The sequence below is a fragment of the Gopherus flavomarginatus genome, chromosome 1 (genome assembly GCF_025201925.1).
Source record: "Gopherus flavomarginatus isolate rGopFla2 chromosome 1, rGopFla2.mat.asm, whole genome shotgun sequence".
NCBI lineage: Eukaryota > Metazoa > Chordata > Testudines > Testudinidae > Gopherus > Gopherus flavomarginatus.
In genome coordinates, this window is record NC_066617.1 from 346,279,961 (window position 1) to 346,292,666 (window position 12,706).

General features: G+C 42.4%; 1 protein-coding gene across 4 annotated transcripts in view; it reads left to right on the forward strand.

The window, feature by feature from the left end:
* The first annotated feature begins 3,300 nt into the window (after nt 1-3,300).
* SLC36A4 (solute carrier family 36 member 4) overlaps nt 3,301-12,706 on the forward strand; it is a 226,010-nt gene continuing 216,604 nt past the window's right edge. For 3 of the 4 annotated variants that reach the window (XM_050941724.1, XM_050941743.1, XM_050941750.1), the window contains exon 1: nt 3,301-3,389. In XM_050941724.1, coding sequence (XP_050797681.1) covers nt 3,362-3,389 — 28 coding nt within the window. In that variant the 5' untranslated portion in view covers nt 3,301-3,361. The remainder of the gene's footprint in view (nt 3,390-12,706) is intronic. The other variant, XM_050941733.1, reaches the window with a different exon arrangement.

Genomic DNA, 12,706 nt, shown 5'->3' on the forward strand with positions numbered 1-12,706 from the left:
GGATGGTTAATTTCTCCTTGTTTTAAGACCCAAGGGGTTTGGGTCAGGGTTCCCCAGGGAAGGTTTTGGGGGAACAGAAAGCGTGCGAGACACTAAATTCTGGCTGGTGGTAGCATACCAGATTTAAGCTAGTAATTAAGCTTAAAGGTGTTCATGAAGGTCCCCACTTTTTGTACCCTAAAGTTCAAAGTGGGGGAAAAACCTTGACAGGGGGTTCCAAAGAGGATGGAGCTAGGCTGTTCTCAGTGGTGGCAGATGACAGAAGAAGAAGCAGTGGGAGGGGTTTAGGTTGGATATTAGGAAACACTATTTCACTAGGAGGGTGGTGAAGCACTGGAATGGGTTACCTAGGGAGGTGGTGGAATCTCCAGCCTTAGAGGTTTTTAAGGCCCGGCTTGACCAAGCACTAGCTGGGATCATTTAGCTGGTGTTGGTCCTGCTTTGAGCAGGGGATTGGACTAGATGACCTCCTGAGGTCTCTTCCAACCCTAATATTCTGTGATTCTATGAACACAGGCCACAGAACTTCCCCAAAATAATTCCTACAGCTTTTAACTTCAGAGTAAATTAGAGGGTGCTGAAAATCAGAGTGATTAGGGAGCTATGCAATATGGGTACTGAATGACCTGAAATTCTTGTTTCCCAAGCTGGGATTGCAGAGTTTGAAAAAACATTTGATATCCCTTATCTACTTTGGGAATTACTAGTTACTCCCTGCCACCGTGACATCTTCCCTCCTCCTTTCTTTAAAGCTTTGGAAACCAAAACTGTTAATTATTATGTGACAACGATAATAAACACTGCTTTCTTCTAACTGTAACAGGAAACTTAAGGATTATCCCCTAAAACCATTCTTCTGTATATTGCTTCACTGTAATGTTTCTGCCTAAAACTTTCCAAAGTTCCTTCTTGTCTTGATTGTGGCTTTGTATTTAAAGAAACAGCACACTTACCCCCAAGCCTATTGCTCCTATACAACTTCATAATGCATTGTCTCTGTGAAATCCATAAAAATAGAAAAAAATGCATAGGAATAGAATAATTTAAAAAGAAACAGTATATATAATGTTAATACCATAGTTTCACAGAATTAAAAGCCAGAAGGTACAGTCAGATCATCTAGTTTGACCTTCTCCATATATTGAGTCACTAAATTTCACTCAGCTACCCCTATTTTAAGTCCAAACACATTAGTTAAACTAAAGCATTTCTGTCTTCAGGATAATAAACGGTGCCACAAGAGATCAAAGTGCTCTTTCCATGTTCAAAGTCCTGATCCATCATTAATATAAACTTAGGGGAGAGTTGTGAGCATATGTATTACTTCCAATTTATAGATGGGGAAACCAACTTGGAGAGGCTAAAGTTAAATGACTTTCTTAAACCCAAACAGCAAGTTGGTGGCAGAATGGAATTATTACAGCTCAAGAGTTCCTGGCTCTCATCTCTGTGCTCATGTCTCAAATTCATACTATCTTTGCCACAGACCAGGGATCTGAGTCTGAGTGAAGGATGAACCCCAGTGCACAGCCCTACAGATTTTAGTGGGATTGTGTGTGGGTGTGAACGAAGGGCCCACCTGAGTTCAACACATGTAAGGATTGAGGCCTAGGTCTCAGAACTCAAGAGATGGATAAATAGACAAGCAGGGACTTGAGAGAATAAGGATAATAAATCAAAGGGGGTTACCATAAAAACAGATGCTTCCACCCCATCACTTAATAATCACTAATAAAAACATGTGCCCTGCCCATATTACCAACTTCTGTGGTATTTCATGTGTTTCTTCAAGCCTTCGCTCCAGAGTCATGTGATTATGGAAGATTATCAGGTTTCATTTTAAACCAAGTTTCTAGCCATAATAATTGAGATGAATCTTGAAAATGTGAACCCTAAAGAATGAAAAAAAAAGTGTCAATAATTCCTTTCCCCTAGCACCCCCAAAAAAGATGGCTTAAAAATACTCAGGTTTGAAAATCTCAGGATATTTGGGGAGGCTTGAATCATTTTTAATGCTTTGAGTTAGTAATACTGCATTTCTGTTCCTCTAACTTGGCTTTAAAAACTTAATACAACATTCTGATTTGATTACAGGTTTTGGAATAGGAGAACTAGTGGTAGGGATAGGGGTCCAAAGGCAACCTTGGCAGGAGCAGAGGCAATGTGTGGGAGAAACATGCCCCCCAGATTTCTTCCAGAGTTTGTATGCTCTACCCTGAACCCCACTGTATACCACCAGAACCTTTAAATTATAACCTTTCGCCATCAACAGTAATATGTTGTCTCTGGAGCAGAGTTGTTAGTAAAGTCAGGGATATTTGATCAGAGAATCATAGAATTATAGGACTGGAAGGGACCTCGAGAGGTCATCTAGTCCAGGCCCCTTCACACATAGCATGATTATTATCTAGAAAGCAGATTATTAATGAAAAGGAATTGATATCTATAGCAAGACTGCGCCTAGGATGATAAGCCAAGTCACGTGACTATGATTTATGATTTTATATAGAGACATGGTGGGTGAGGTAATATCTTTCATTGAATGCACTTCTGTTGGTGGAAGGTACAAGCTTTTGAGCTACACAGAGGTCTTCAGATCTGGGGAAGTCAGCAGCGTTTGAGCTAGATAGAAGTTGGGACAGATTAAGCAGAAGAGGTAACACATTAGTCACTTGAAAGTAAGTGGGGGTAGGACTACTGTACATAAGGGGTTTGAAGTGGGCAGTAAAGGGTAGCAGGCAGCGAAGTGTTACAAATTATTGTAATGAGCCATAACACTTGTTAAGTCTTTGATTGTTGGTGTCTAGCAGGGTTATTTGTCTTCCCTAGACCCTCAACTTCCAGAGTCAGGCTATTTATACCCTAAGAAGTTTAGCTTTCATTTTTAACAAACTAAGTTTCTAGTCCTCAGTCGTTGGAAAAACTTGACAATGAGACCCCTATATCGTTCCAACACTACAGGCCAAGTAAAAAGCCCCAACATGCCATATTGTAAAATCCTATCATTTTTCAGAGCCTGATGCAAAAAAATTCAGTGCTTGAGGTTGGTGCTGTTGCTCTGCCGCCGGAGTTGGGCTGAAGGGGAACAAACGCAGCGGGAGTTAGACGCAGGCACATGCACCACAAATGGGCCGCAGAGCAGACATGAAATACGCCCCAGACTCTGTCTACTGCGCGGCGCATTCCTGCAGAGCTCCGGCCTCTGGAGGACTAACGCCTTCCCCCTCCCCTTCCCGGGCGTCTTGTCTATCCTCTCCCTGCGTTTCTATGGGATGCTGCAGGAAGAGGGGCGCATGCGTACTGTCTCCCTGTGCCGGCCGGCTCCACACTGGGGAAGGGCGAGCAGAGGGACCATTGAAAGATGGAAGCGGCGGCTAGAGAAGAGCTAGGTACAGCGTGCTCCGTTGGCTGGGGATGGCGGTGAAACTGAGGCGGGGCGGGATGGGAAGTGGCTTGCTGTGTGGCGGGGGTAGAGGGCACAAGGGGGCTGAGGAGATGACTCCCCCCCGCACTTGGGGAGAATGGTTTGTTCCGCCGGGAACGTATCTGCAGGGCGGGATAAACCATCCCACGAGGCGGGGGGGAAGAGAAGGGTGGAACCACTGCAACCCCTTCCTCTTGATAACTCCTGCGGCTTCCCGGTCCCGCCTCAGCCTCCCGGTGCTGGGTCTGAGCCCGGGCCTGCCCGGGGGAGGGGCGGCGCTAGGTGTGCGGGGCCTTGCCCCTGACACGGGAGGCCCGCGGTGGCGGGGGTGTCCCTGCAGCGGGCGAGGCGCGGGAGCCTCCTGCCGTGTGGTCCGGGCCTCTCTGCGCGCCAGCTGCCGTGTGTGACGGGGGGAGGTGGCGGCGGTACCCCCGCTTGCTGCTTCCTCAAAGCCGGGCGAGGCTGGCTTGGTGGCGCGGGTGCTCGGGGAGCTGCGCCCGGGGGGGAAGAGTGACCTGCTGGGCCGAGTTTTGGGCGGGGGACACTGAGCCGCAGACCGGGGAGTAGCCGTTTGGGGGACACCGGGGAGCTGCCCCCGGTGCAGTGCGCGCACAGCTCTAGGCGGTGGGGAGGCTGGGAAACCGGGCACAGAGCAAAGCTGCTGTAACTTCAACTCCGAGTCTAGCCGCTCGGTAACACTTCTGCCTGTACAGCGAGGTTGTTCCGTGGCTTCTTCTGATCATTGAGACACCTGCTGCTTCCACAACCCGCTGAAGCTTTTGGTTGAAGTTTTTAAACTTCAGTGTCCAAAGTAAGGCATCTAAATCCGTGATTAGGCACCTAAAACTTGACTTTGAGAGGTTTGAATAGTCAACATCTCTAAATATCAAGTCACTAAACTAATTTAAGCAGCTAATTTTTGACACCTAAATGTGAAAATGTCCAAAAGCATTAATTCACTATGAATGATTTGTTGTAAATCACAAAAATGGGGGGAGCCCCCCATATATACCTGGCTTTTAAGATGTGATAGTCTGAGGAAGGTTAAAATGGACTGATGTTTTTGTTCTTGGATGTCATGTGAAAAACACACACTAAAACATGGTCTGAAGAAGTGGGTATTCACCCACGAAAGCTCATGCTCCAAAATGTCTGTTAGTCTATAAGGTGCCACAGGATTCTTTGCTGCTCACACTAAAACAATGCATGAGTGCAATTCTTTAAAACTTATTTCAATTTATGGTTAAATGACCAGAACAAAAAGCCTTTTAATTTTTCAAATACTGAATTTAGGCATCTAAGGTACTCTGGAGGAACTCTCTCCATTATAATGAATAGGACTCACCACCCTTTGCTATTGAAAGTGTTTTATTATGGATTTTTTACCTATAACAGTTTTACTGATGCATAACTTAAGGATCCTTACAGGTATCATTTATTCTTTGCCTCTACCTTGCAAAACTATGTCATTAGATTTCTCTCTCCCCAGTTATATTGTTTTCATTTATAATTGCAAAAATAGTATTTGATCTTGGATTTGGCACTATTGGAGGAAAAAAAAAAAAGAGAACTTCTTCTTAGGTGTAAAAATTTCTGCTTGGAAATAGTGACCATAATATAATAACTTTTAACATTCCTGTGGTGGGAAGAACAGCTCAACACTGTGGCATTTAATTTCAGAAAGGGGAACTATGCAAAAATGAGGAGGTTAGTTAAACAGAATTTATAAGGTACAGTGTCTAGAGTGAAATCCCTGCAAGCTGCATGGACGCTTTTCAAAGACACCATAATAGAGGCGCAACTTAAATATATACCCCAAATTAAAAAACACAGTAAAAGAACTAAAAAAGAGCCACCATGGCTTAACAACCATATAAAAGAAGCAGTGAGAAATGAAAAGGCATCTTTTTAAAAGTGGAAGATAAATCCTAGTGAGATAAATAGGAGCATAAACACTGCCAAATTAAGTGTAAAAATATAATAAGAAAAGCCCAAAAGGAGCTTGAAGAACAGATACCTTTTGTTTTTGGCTAATAAAATCTTTAAGTGCATCAGAAGCAGGATGCCTGCTAAACAACCAGTGGGGACGCTGGGTGACCAGAATACGAAAGGAGCACTTAAAGACAATAAAATCATTGCGGAGAAACTAAATGAATTCTTTGCTTCAGTCTTCATGGCTGAGGATGTTAGGGAGATTCCCAAACCTGAGCTGTCCTTTGAAGGTGACAGATCTGAGGAATTGTCACAGACTGAAGTGTCCCTAGAGGAGATTTTGGAATTAATTGATAAACTTAAAAGTAACAGGTCACCAGGACCAGATGCCATTCACCCAAGAGTTCTGAAAGAACTCAAATGTGAAATTGCGGAACTATTAACTAGGGTTTGTAACCCATCCTTTAAATCAGCTTCTGTACCCAATGATTGGAAGATAGCTAATGCAATGCCAATATTTAAAAAGTTCTAGAGGTGATCCCGGCAATTACAGACCGGTAAGTCAAACATCAGTACCAGGTAAATTAGTTGAAACAGTAGTAAAAAATAAAATTGTCAGACACATAGAAGAACATAAATTGTTGGGCAGAAGTCAGCATGGTTTCTGTAAAGGGAAATCATGGCTTACTAATCTATTAGAGTTCTTTGAAGGGGTCAAAAAATATGTGGACAAGGGGGATCCAGTGGACATAGTGTACTTAGGTTTCCAGAAAGCCTTTGACAAGGTCCCTCACCAAAGGCTCTTAAGTTGTCATAGGATAAGAGGGAAGATCCTTTCATGGATTGAGAACTGGTTAAAAGGCTGGGAGCAAAGGGTAGGAATAAATGGTAAATTTTCAGAATGGAGAGAGGTAAATATGGTGTTTATCACTAGGACCAATCCTATTCAACTTATTCATAAATGATGGAGAAAGGGGTAAAAAGTGAGGTGGCAAAGTTTGCAGATGATAGTAAACTGCTCAAGATAGTTAAGACCAGAGCAGATTGTGAAGAACTTCAAAAAGATCTCACAAAACTAAGTGATTGGGCAACAAAATGGCAGATGAAATTTACTGTGGATAAATGTAAAGTAATGCACATTGGAAAAAATAACCCCAACTATACATACAATATGATGGGGGCTAATTTAGCTGCAACTAATCAGGAAAGAGATCTTGGAGTCATCGTGGATAGTTCTCTGAAGACGTCCACGCAGTGTGCCGGGCAGTCAAAAAAACAAATAGGATGTTAGGAATCATTAAAAAAGGATTAGAGAATAAGATGGAGAATATATTATTGCCCTTATATAAATTGATGGTATGCCCACATCTTGAATACTACGTAAAGATGTGGTCTCCTTATCTCAAAAAAGATATACTGGCATTAGAAAAGGTTCAGAGAAGGGCAACTAAAATGATTAGGGTTTTGGAACGGGTCCCATATGAGGAGAGATTAAAGAGGCTAGGACTTTTCAGCCTGGACAAGAGGAGACTAGGGGTATATGATAGAGGTATGTAAAATCATGAGTAGTGTGGAGAAATTGAATAAGGAAAAGTTATTTACTTGTTCCCGTACTCTAAGAACTAGGGGCTACCAAATGAAATTAATGGGCAGCAGGTTTAAAACAAATAAAAGGAAGTTCTTCACACGGCGCACAGTCAACCTATGGAACTCCTCACCTGAGGAGGTTGTGAAGGCTAGGACTATAACAAGGTTTAAAAGAGAACTAGATAAATCCATGGAGGTTAAGTTCATTAATGACTATTAGCCAGGATGGGTAAGGAATGGTATCCCTAGCCTCTGTCAAAGGGGGGACATAGATGGTAGGAGAGAGATCACTTGATCATTACCTGTTAGGTCACTCCCTCTGGGGCACCTGGCATTGGCCACTGTTGGTTGACAGAATACTGGGCTGGATGGACCTTTGGTCTGAGCCAGTATGGCCATTCTTATGTTATACAGTGCTTCTCTTTTAGGGTTAAGTTCCTTACTATCTGAATTCATCTTCTGTTACACCTGTTCTTGAAATTATGAAGTGCAATTCATCAGTCTCTGTCAGGCTCTTTTGCAAAAGGAATTCTGCAGAGGAATAGGCATTTTCTTACTTTAAAATGGGAATCTGATTGTTGCTTTTACAAACTATACATACTCAGGCACAATGCGGTGTCAGTTGGCATTAATGGCCAGAAAGGCTTTCATTGACTCTTCTGGGCTTTAGATCAAATACACTTGGCTTCTCTTCAAGTCCCTTATAGTGGATCTCCAGAATTGACCTTTGATGTTAGGCATTTTTACTCTCAGGTAACTCTTTTTTTTGATTTGACATTTGTCTCATCTATGCCATAAGTCTCTCCTTTTGAAGCCTTTAAGAAGCTTTATGTGCTTATAACAGCACATTGTTTCCACGTTGCTCAGGTATTTGAGTAAATACCCAGTTACAGTACCATTTGATATACTGCAGAGTATTATGGCATAAGGGCAATGGAGTTAACTGATGTCATGAAAGTTGGTATGTCATAAATTAAACTGGAAGTTCATGTCCTTTGTGTGTAGGTTTAAAAGATTATATATACATACTGGCTAACAACATGTGTATGTATGTGTGCCTACGTCTTTATGTGAAATATTTGTGTGCATGCGTTATTTATCTGTAACTCTACTCAGCTAAGCTAAAATTCTATGTATTGTCAGCAGGTCTCTACTTTTAAAGCACCAATCTTAAAGGGGCATGTAGTCAGAAATTCAGAGAGCGCGCCTAATAATTTTAAATGAAATGAAGAATAGTTCTTACTAGACTTAGTGGTAGCTAATCTTACAAACATTTCTCTTCAAACTTCAGTATAAACAGAGAAGAGCAGTAGAAATTTAGACATGTTATATTACTGTGGCAGACAAGCAAGTCACAAGCCATGATTTACTTGGATGTAATAATATTACATATCTTCAGGCATAGCTTTTATTAAATTTAGCTCTGTATAGAGCTGTGTTATTCTTCCTGTGTTTACAGTTCAGGCTGCAAATTCAACAAGTCTGCTTTGTGCTTTTGGTTAATTTGCCTAACCAGTTGGATGACATACTTCCAGGTATGTTGAGTAACGTGGGAAAGTTAGACCCAGAACTGAGGGTTTTATGCAGCTTTATAGTAAGATGTATGTTGGAAGATTGAAGGGATGTATGGGTTTTAGTCTATTTCCTGTATAAAGATGGGTGAAAGAGGAGAAGTGTAAAAATCTCCGAAGGAAAGAAAACAGAACCTCAGACACATAATAGATTAATAGAAAACATGTAGGGTTTTAGGAACAGGTGACTTTGAGTGGAAGTTGTGACATTGTAACAAACTAGTTGCCTCCAAGCTACAACTGTGAAATCCTGTCGTACATCCTGGCTGCTTGGAATTTCATGGTAATAGCAAGAATAGATTTCAAGCTCCTGCTCTCTGCTAATGGAGAATCTCTCTTTTATCTGTCAACAATATAAGAGATATGATATGTAACTGAGAAGTTCTGATTTTATTCAGTAGAGGCAAGTAGAACATAGTAGCATCTTATCTTTTCTGTAGGATATTGGTTTTGCATAGATATGTGAACTCATAGATCCATGATGATAACTTGGTTGTTGTAATAGTATTAGTTTAGTTGCTCTAAAGTCCAATGGATAGTGCGAAAGAGCACACAGCATGATTAAAAAACAGAGTGGTTGGATAGTAAATTATTGTTTAAAAATAGGAAAATGGAGAAAATACTTATATAATGGACATAGTGTCCAGTGTTGATGGCAGCCAAGAGGCTCTGGAGGGTCCGGGGAGGAAAAACAGCTTCTTTTTCTTCCATCTAAACGTATTAGACACCTACTCTGCATAGAGGTTGATACAAAACCACCAGCCAGGTCAGAAGTTCAAAATCCCTGGTAGAAATCCTTTAAGTTCTCCTTTCCCTGCAGTTGAAGGTGGCAACAGGGCTGGCATTGTATCTGGACATCAGTGGCAAAGCTCCCCCCACTTGTCTTTCCTATCTACTACTGGCTAGCAGCTTTAAGCAAAATTTTCAAGCCCTGAAATAAAGCTTACCTAAATTGCTATTTGACTTACTGGAATTCTGGAGAGAGATGGATTGTATTAATTGTAAATGAATTCACATCCCTGGTGGTAATGGCTAATAAATGCACTGCTGAGTTAGTTAGTACGTACATATAATTTCAAACAGAAATTAGATAGCCTGTAGCACATAGTAAATGTGGAAGGCTTCTTTTGCTTTTTGTTGGTTAAAGACACTTGGCCATTTACTTAGGTGCTTTTGAAAATCACACTAGGTACTTATGTGTACCTTCAAAAATCTGCCTCTTAGTGATATCACCATTTGCAAGTGTTGTAATCATTCAGAAAGACTCGGCTTGGTCTGGAGCAGGCCTGCACAACATGCGGCCCGTGGAGGTTCACTGTGCGGCTCGTGGCAGGGAATCAAAGGGCTCTGGGCTGCCCGCAGCCGCTGGGAGCCCAGAGCCCTTTAAATCCCAGCCGCGGCCAGGATTCAAAAGGCTCTGAGCCGCCTGCAGCGGCGGGGAACCCAGAGCTCTTTAAATCTCAGCCGCTGCCGGGATTCATAGGGCTCTGTGCTGCCCGCAGCCCTGGGGAGCCTAGAACCCTTTAAATCCCAGCCGCAGCCGGGATTCAAAGGGGTCTGGGCTGTCAGCAGCCGGGGGGAGCCCAGAGCCCTTTAAATCTCAGCCGCGGCCGGGATTCATAGGGCTCTGGGTTGCCCGCAGTGGTGGGGAGCCCAGAACCCTTTAAATCCCAGCCGCGGCCGGGATTCAAAGGGCTCTGGGCTGCTGGCAGGAGCTCTGGGCCCTTTAAATCCCTGCCCCAGCCCCGCAAAGCTCTGGGTTCCCCCAGCTGCTGGAGCCCCGGGCCCTTTAATTTGCCCCTGACAGCTCCCAGTCACCTCTTCAGCTGGGAGCCCCAGGTTGATTTAAAATCAAGTATCACCTCCCCACCCCCAACCTTCCTTTTTGGCCCAGAGCTGTTTTGGTGGGGCGGTGCTGGGGAAGGAGGGTTTGTTTCTGCAGGGCTGGGCGGTCCTGGGGTGGGGTGTTTCTGCAGGGCTGGGAGGTCTTGGGGAGGGGGGAGGTGTTTCAGCCCTCAGCTGTTTTCTTTGGAGTAATGTGGCCCTCGCCACTTTACGAGTTGGGCAGGCCTGGTCTAGAGGACTACAGCAGTTGAGATAAAGGACATACATTTATGTAAAATCACGATTTTAATGTGGGTTTGTGGTGAAATACTTCATAAAAGAAAAATAAAATCCTGACTCTGAACGGCTGCTTAGTTTAACAAGGAAAATGTCTTTGCTTTTGCCAATCCTTTGATATGTGACAGTGTTTGTAAGCAAAACTGAGTACTTCCTAATTTATGTTCTGATCAGGTAGACTTGCCAACAATAATTATTATCAGAGCGCAACTTATTTTCTGTAGTTATCTGTACTTAATAATTCTGTATGTTACTAAATCACACTTAATCTGAAATGCAGGGCAGGATACTGTATAAATGTGTCTTTTTTCCAAGAAAGAAGAGGAAAGATAACCTGGAAGTCAGGTTCACTGCATCAGCAATGGATTTTTTTTTTTTAAGTTGTGCTTATAAATAGGCATCTTAATTGACTGGACATCTCAAGATTTAGCATTCTGGGAAGTGTAATTACCAATGCTTGGTGATAAGAGATTACACTTCGTTACAGCAATTTTTAAACATTGAAGAATTTTCCTTTTTATCAAAAAAGTTAAAGCATATGTATCATTAGGGTAATTTAGAGTTAATGCAATTCCTTTTTTACTACCCGATTTGACAGGGGAAAGTGGGCCTTGGTTTGACAGCTTCCCCCCTCCCTACCTTTTATCTCCAGCAGTTCAGGAGTGATCATTTTTGTTTTTAAAGTAAGTGACGGTGAGTTTGATGTGCATTGTGGGATGATCTGTTAACCCTGGCTATAGCTAACCAAACCCCCAAAGCTCTGCCAGTGCACCTAAAGCATGTCCAGCAGCACCCCTCCTGACAGTGCCTTTCATGGTCACTTTATGGTGTTTATCAGTAATAATCTAGGCTGCAGGCCTGTAAATGGGTAAATAACTTGAGATATGTGATCATAAGAATGGCTGTACCAGGTCAGACCAACGGCCCATCTAGCCCAGTGTCCTGTCTTCTGACAGTGGTCAATACTAGATGCTTTAGAGGGAATGAACAGAAAAGGGCAATTATCATGTGATCCATCCTCTGTCATCCTGTCACAGGATCTGGCAGTCAGAGGCTTAGGCACACTCAAAGCATAGGGATGTATCCCTGACTATCTTGGCTAATAGTGATTGATGGACCTATCCTCTAGAAACTAATTAATTCTTTTTTGAACCAAGTTATACTTTTGGTCTTCGCAACATCTTCTGGCAATGAGGTCTACAGGTTTACTGTGCATTGTATGAAGAAGTATTTCCTTACATTTGTTTCAAATGTGCTGCCTATTAATGTTGGGTGACTCCTGGTTCTTGTGTTATCTGAAGGGGTAAATAACACTACTTTTTTTCACTTCCTCCACACCATTCATGATTTAATAAATCTCTATCATATCCCTCTATCATATCATCTCTTTTCCAAGCTAACAGTCCCAGTCTTTTAAATCTCTCATATGGAAGTTGTTCCATACCTTTAATCATTTTTGTTGCCCTTCTCTGTACCTTTTCCAGTTCTAATTTCTCTTTTTTGAGATGAGATGACCAGAACTGAAGGTATGGGTGTACCATGGATTTATATAGTGTCATTATGATGATACTGTCTTATTATCTATCCATTTCCTAATGGTTCCTAACATTCTTTTAACTTTTTTGACTGCTGCTGCACATTGAGCTGATGTTTTCAGAGAACTCTCCACAATGACTTCCAAGATCTCTTTCTTGAGTGGTAACAGCAAATTTTAAACCATTTTTGTATATATAGTTGGGATTATATTTTCCAATGTGTATTACTTTGTATTGGGGTTACTTGCCAGCATAAAGTAACTCACATGTATAATGTTTGCCAGATTGCAGACATACTTTTCAGTTGCATAAACACTCCTGAAGATTGCAATGTACCTTACAGGGGTTGGATTTTCACTATTTTTATAATTAGGAAGTGTAACAGGGCCCTTTGCTTCTGCTCCACAAACTGCTCAGAGACCCTTCTGCTGGTCAAACACCTTATGCAGTTTATTTACAGTGAGGGTTCCCATCACCATACTATATACAGTTCTGCTCCAACAGTCCTAGGGAGCCCCCAGCTCCTGCACCAATCA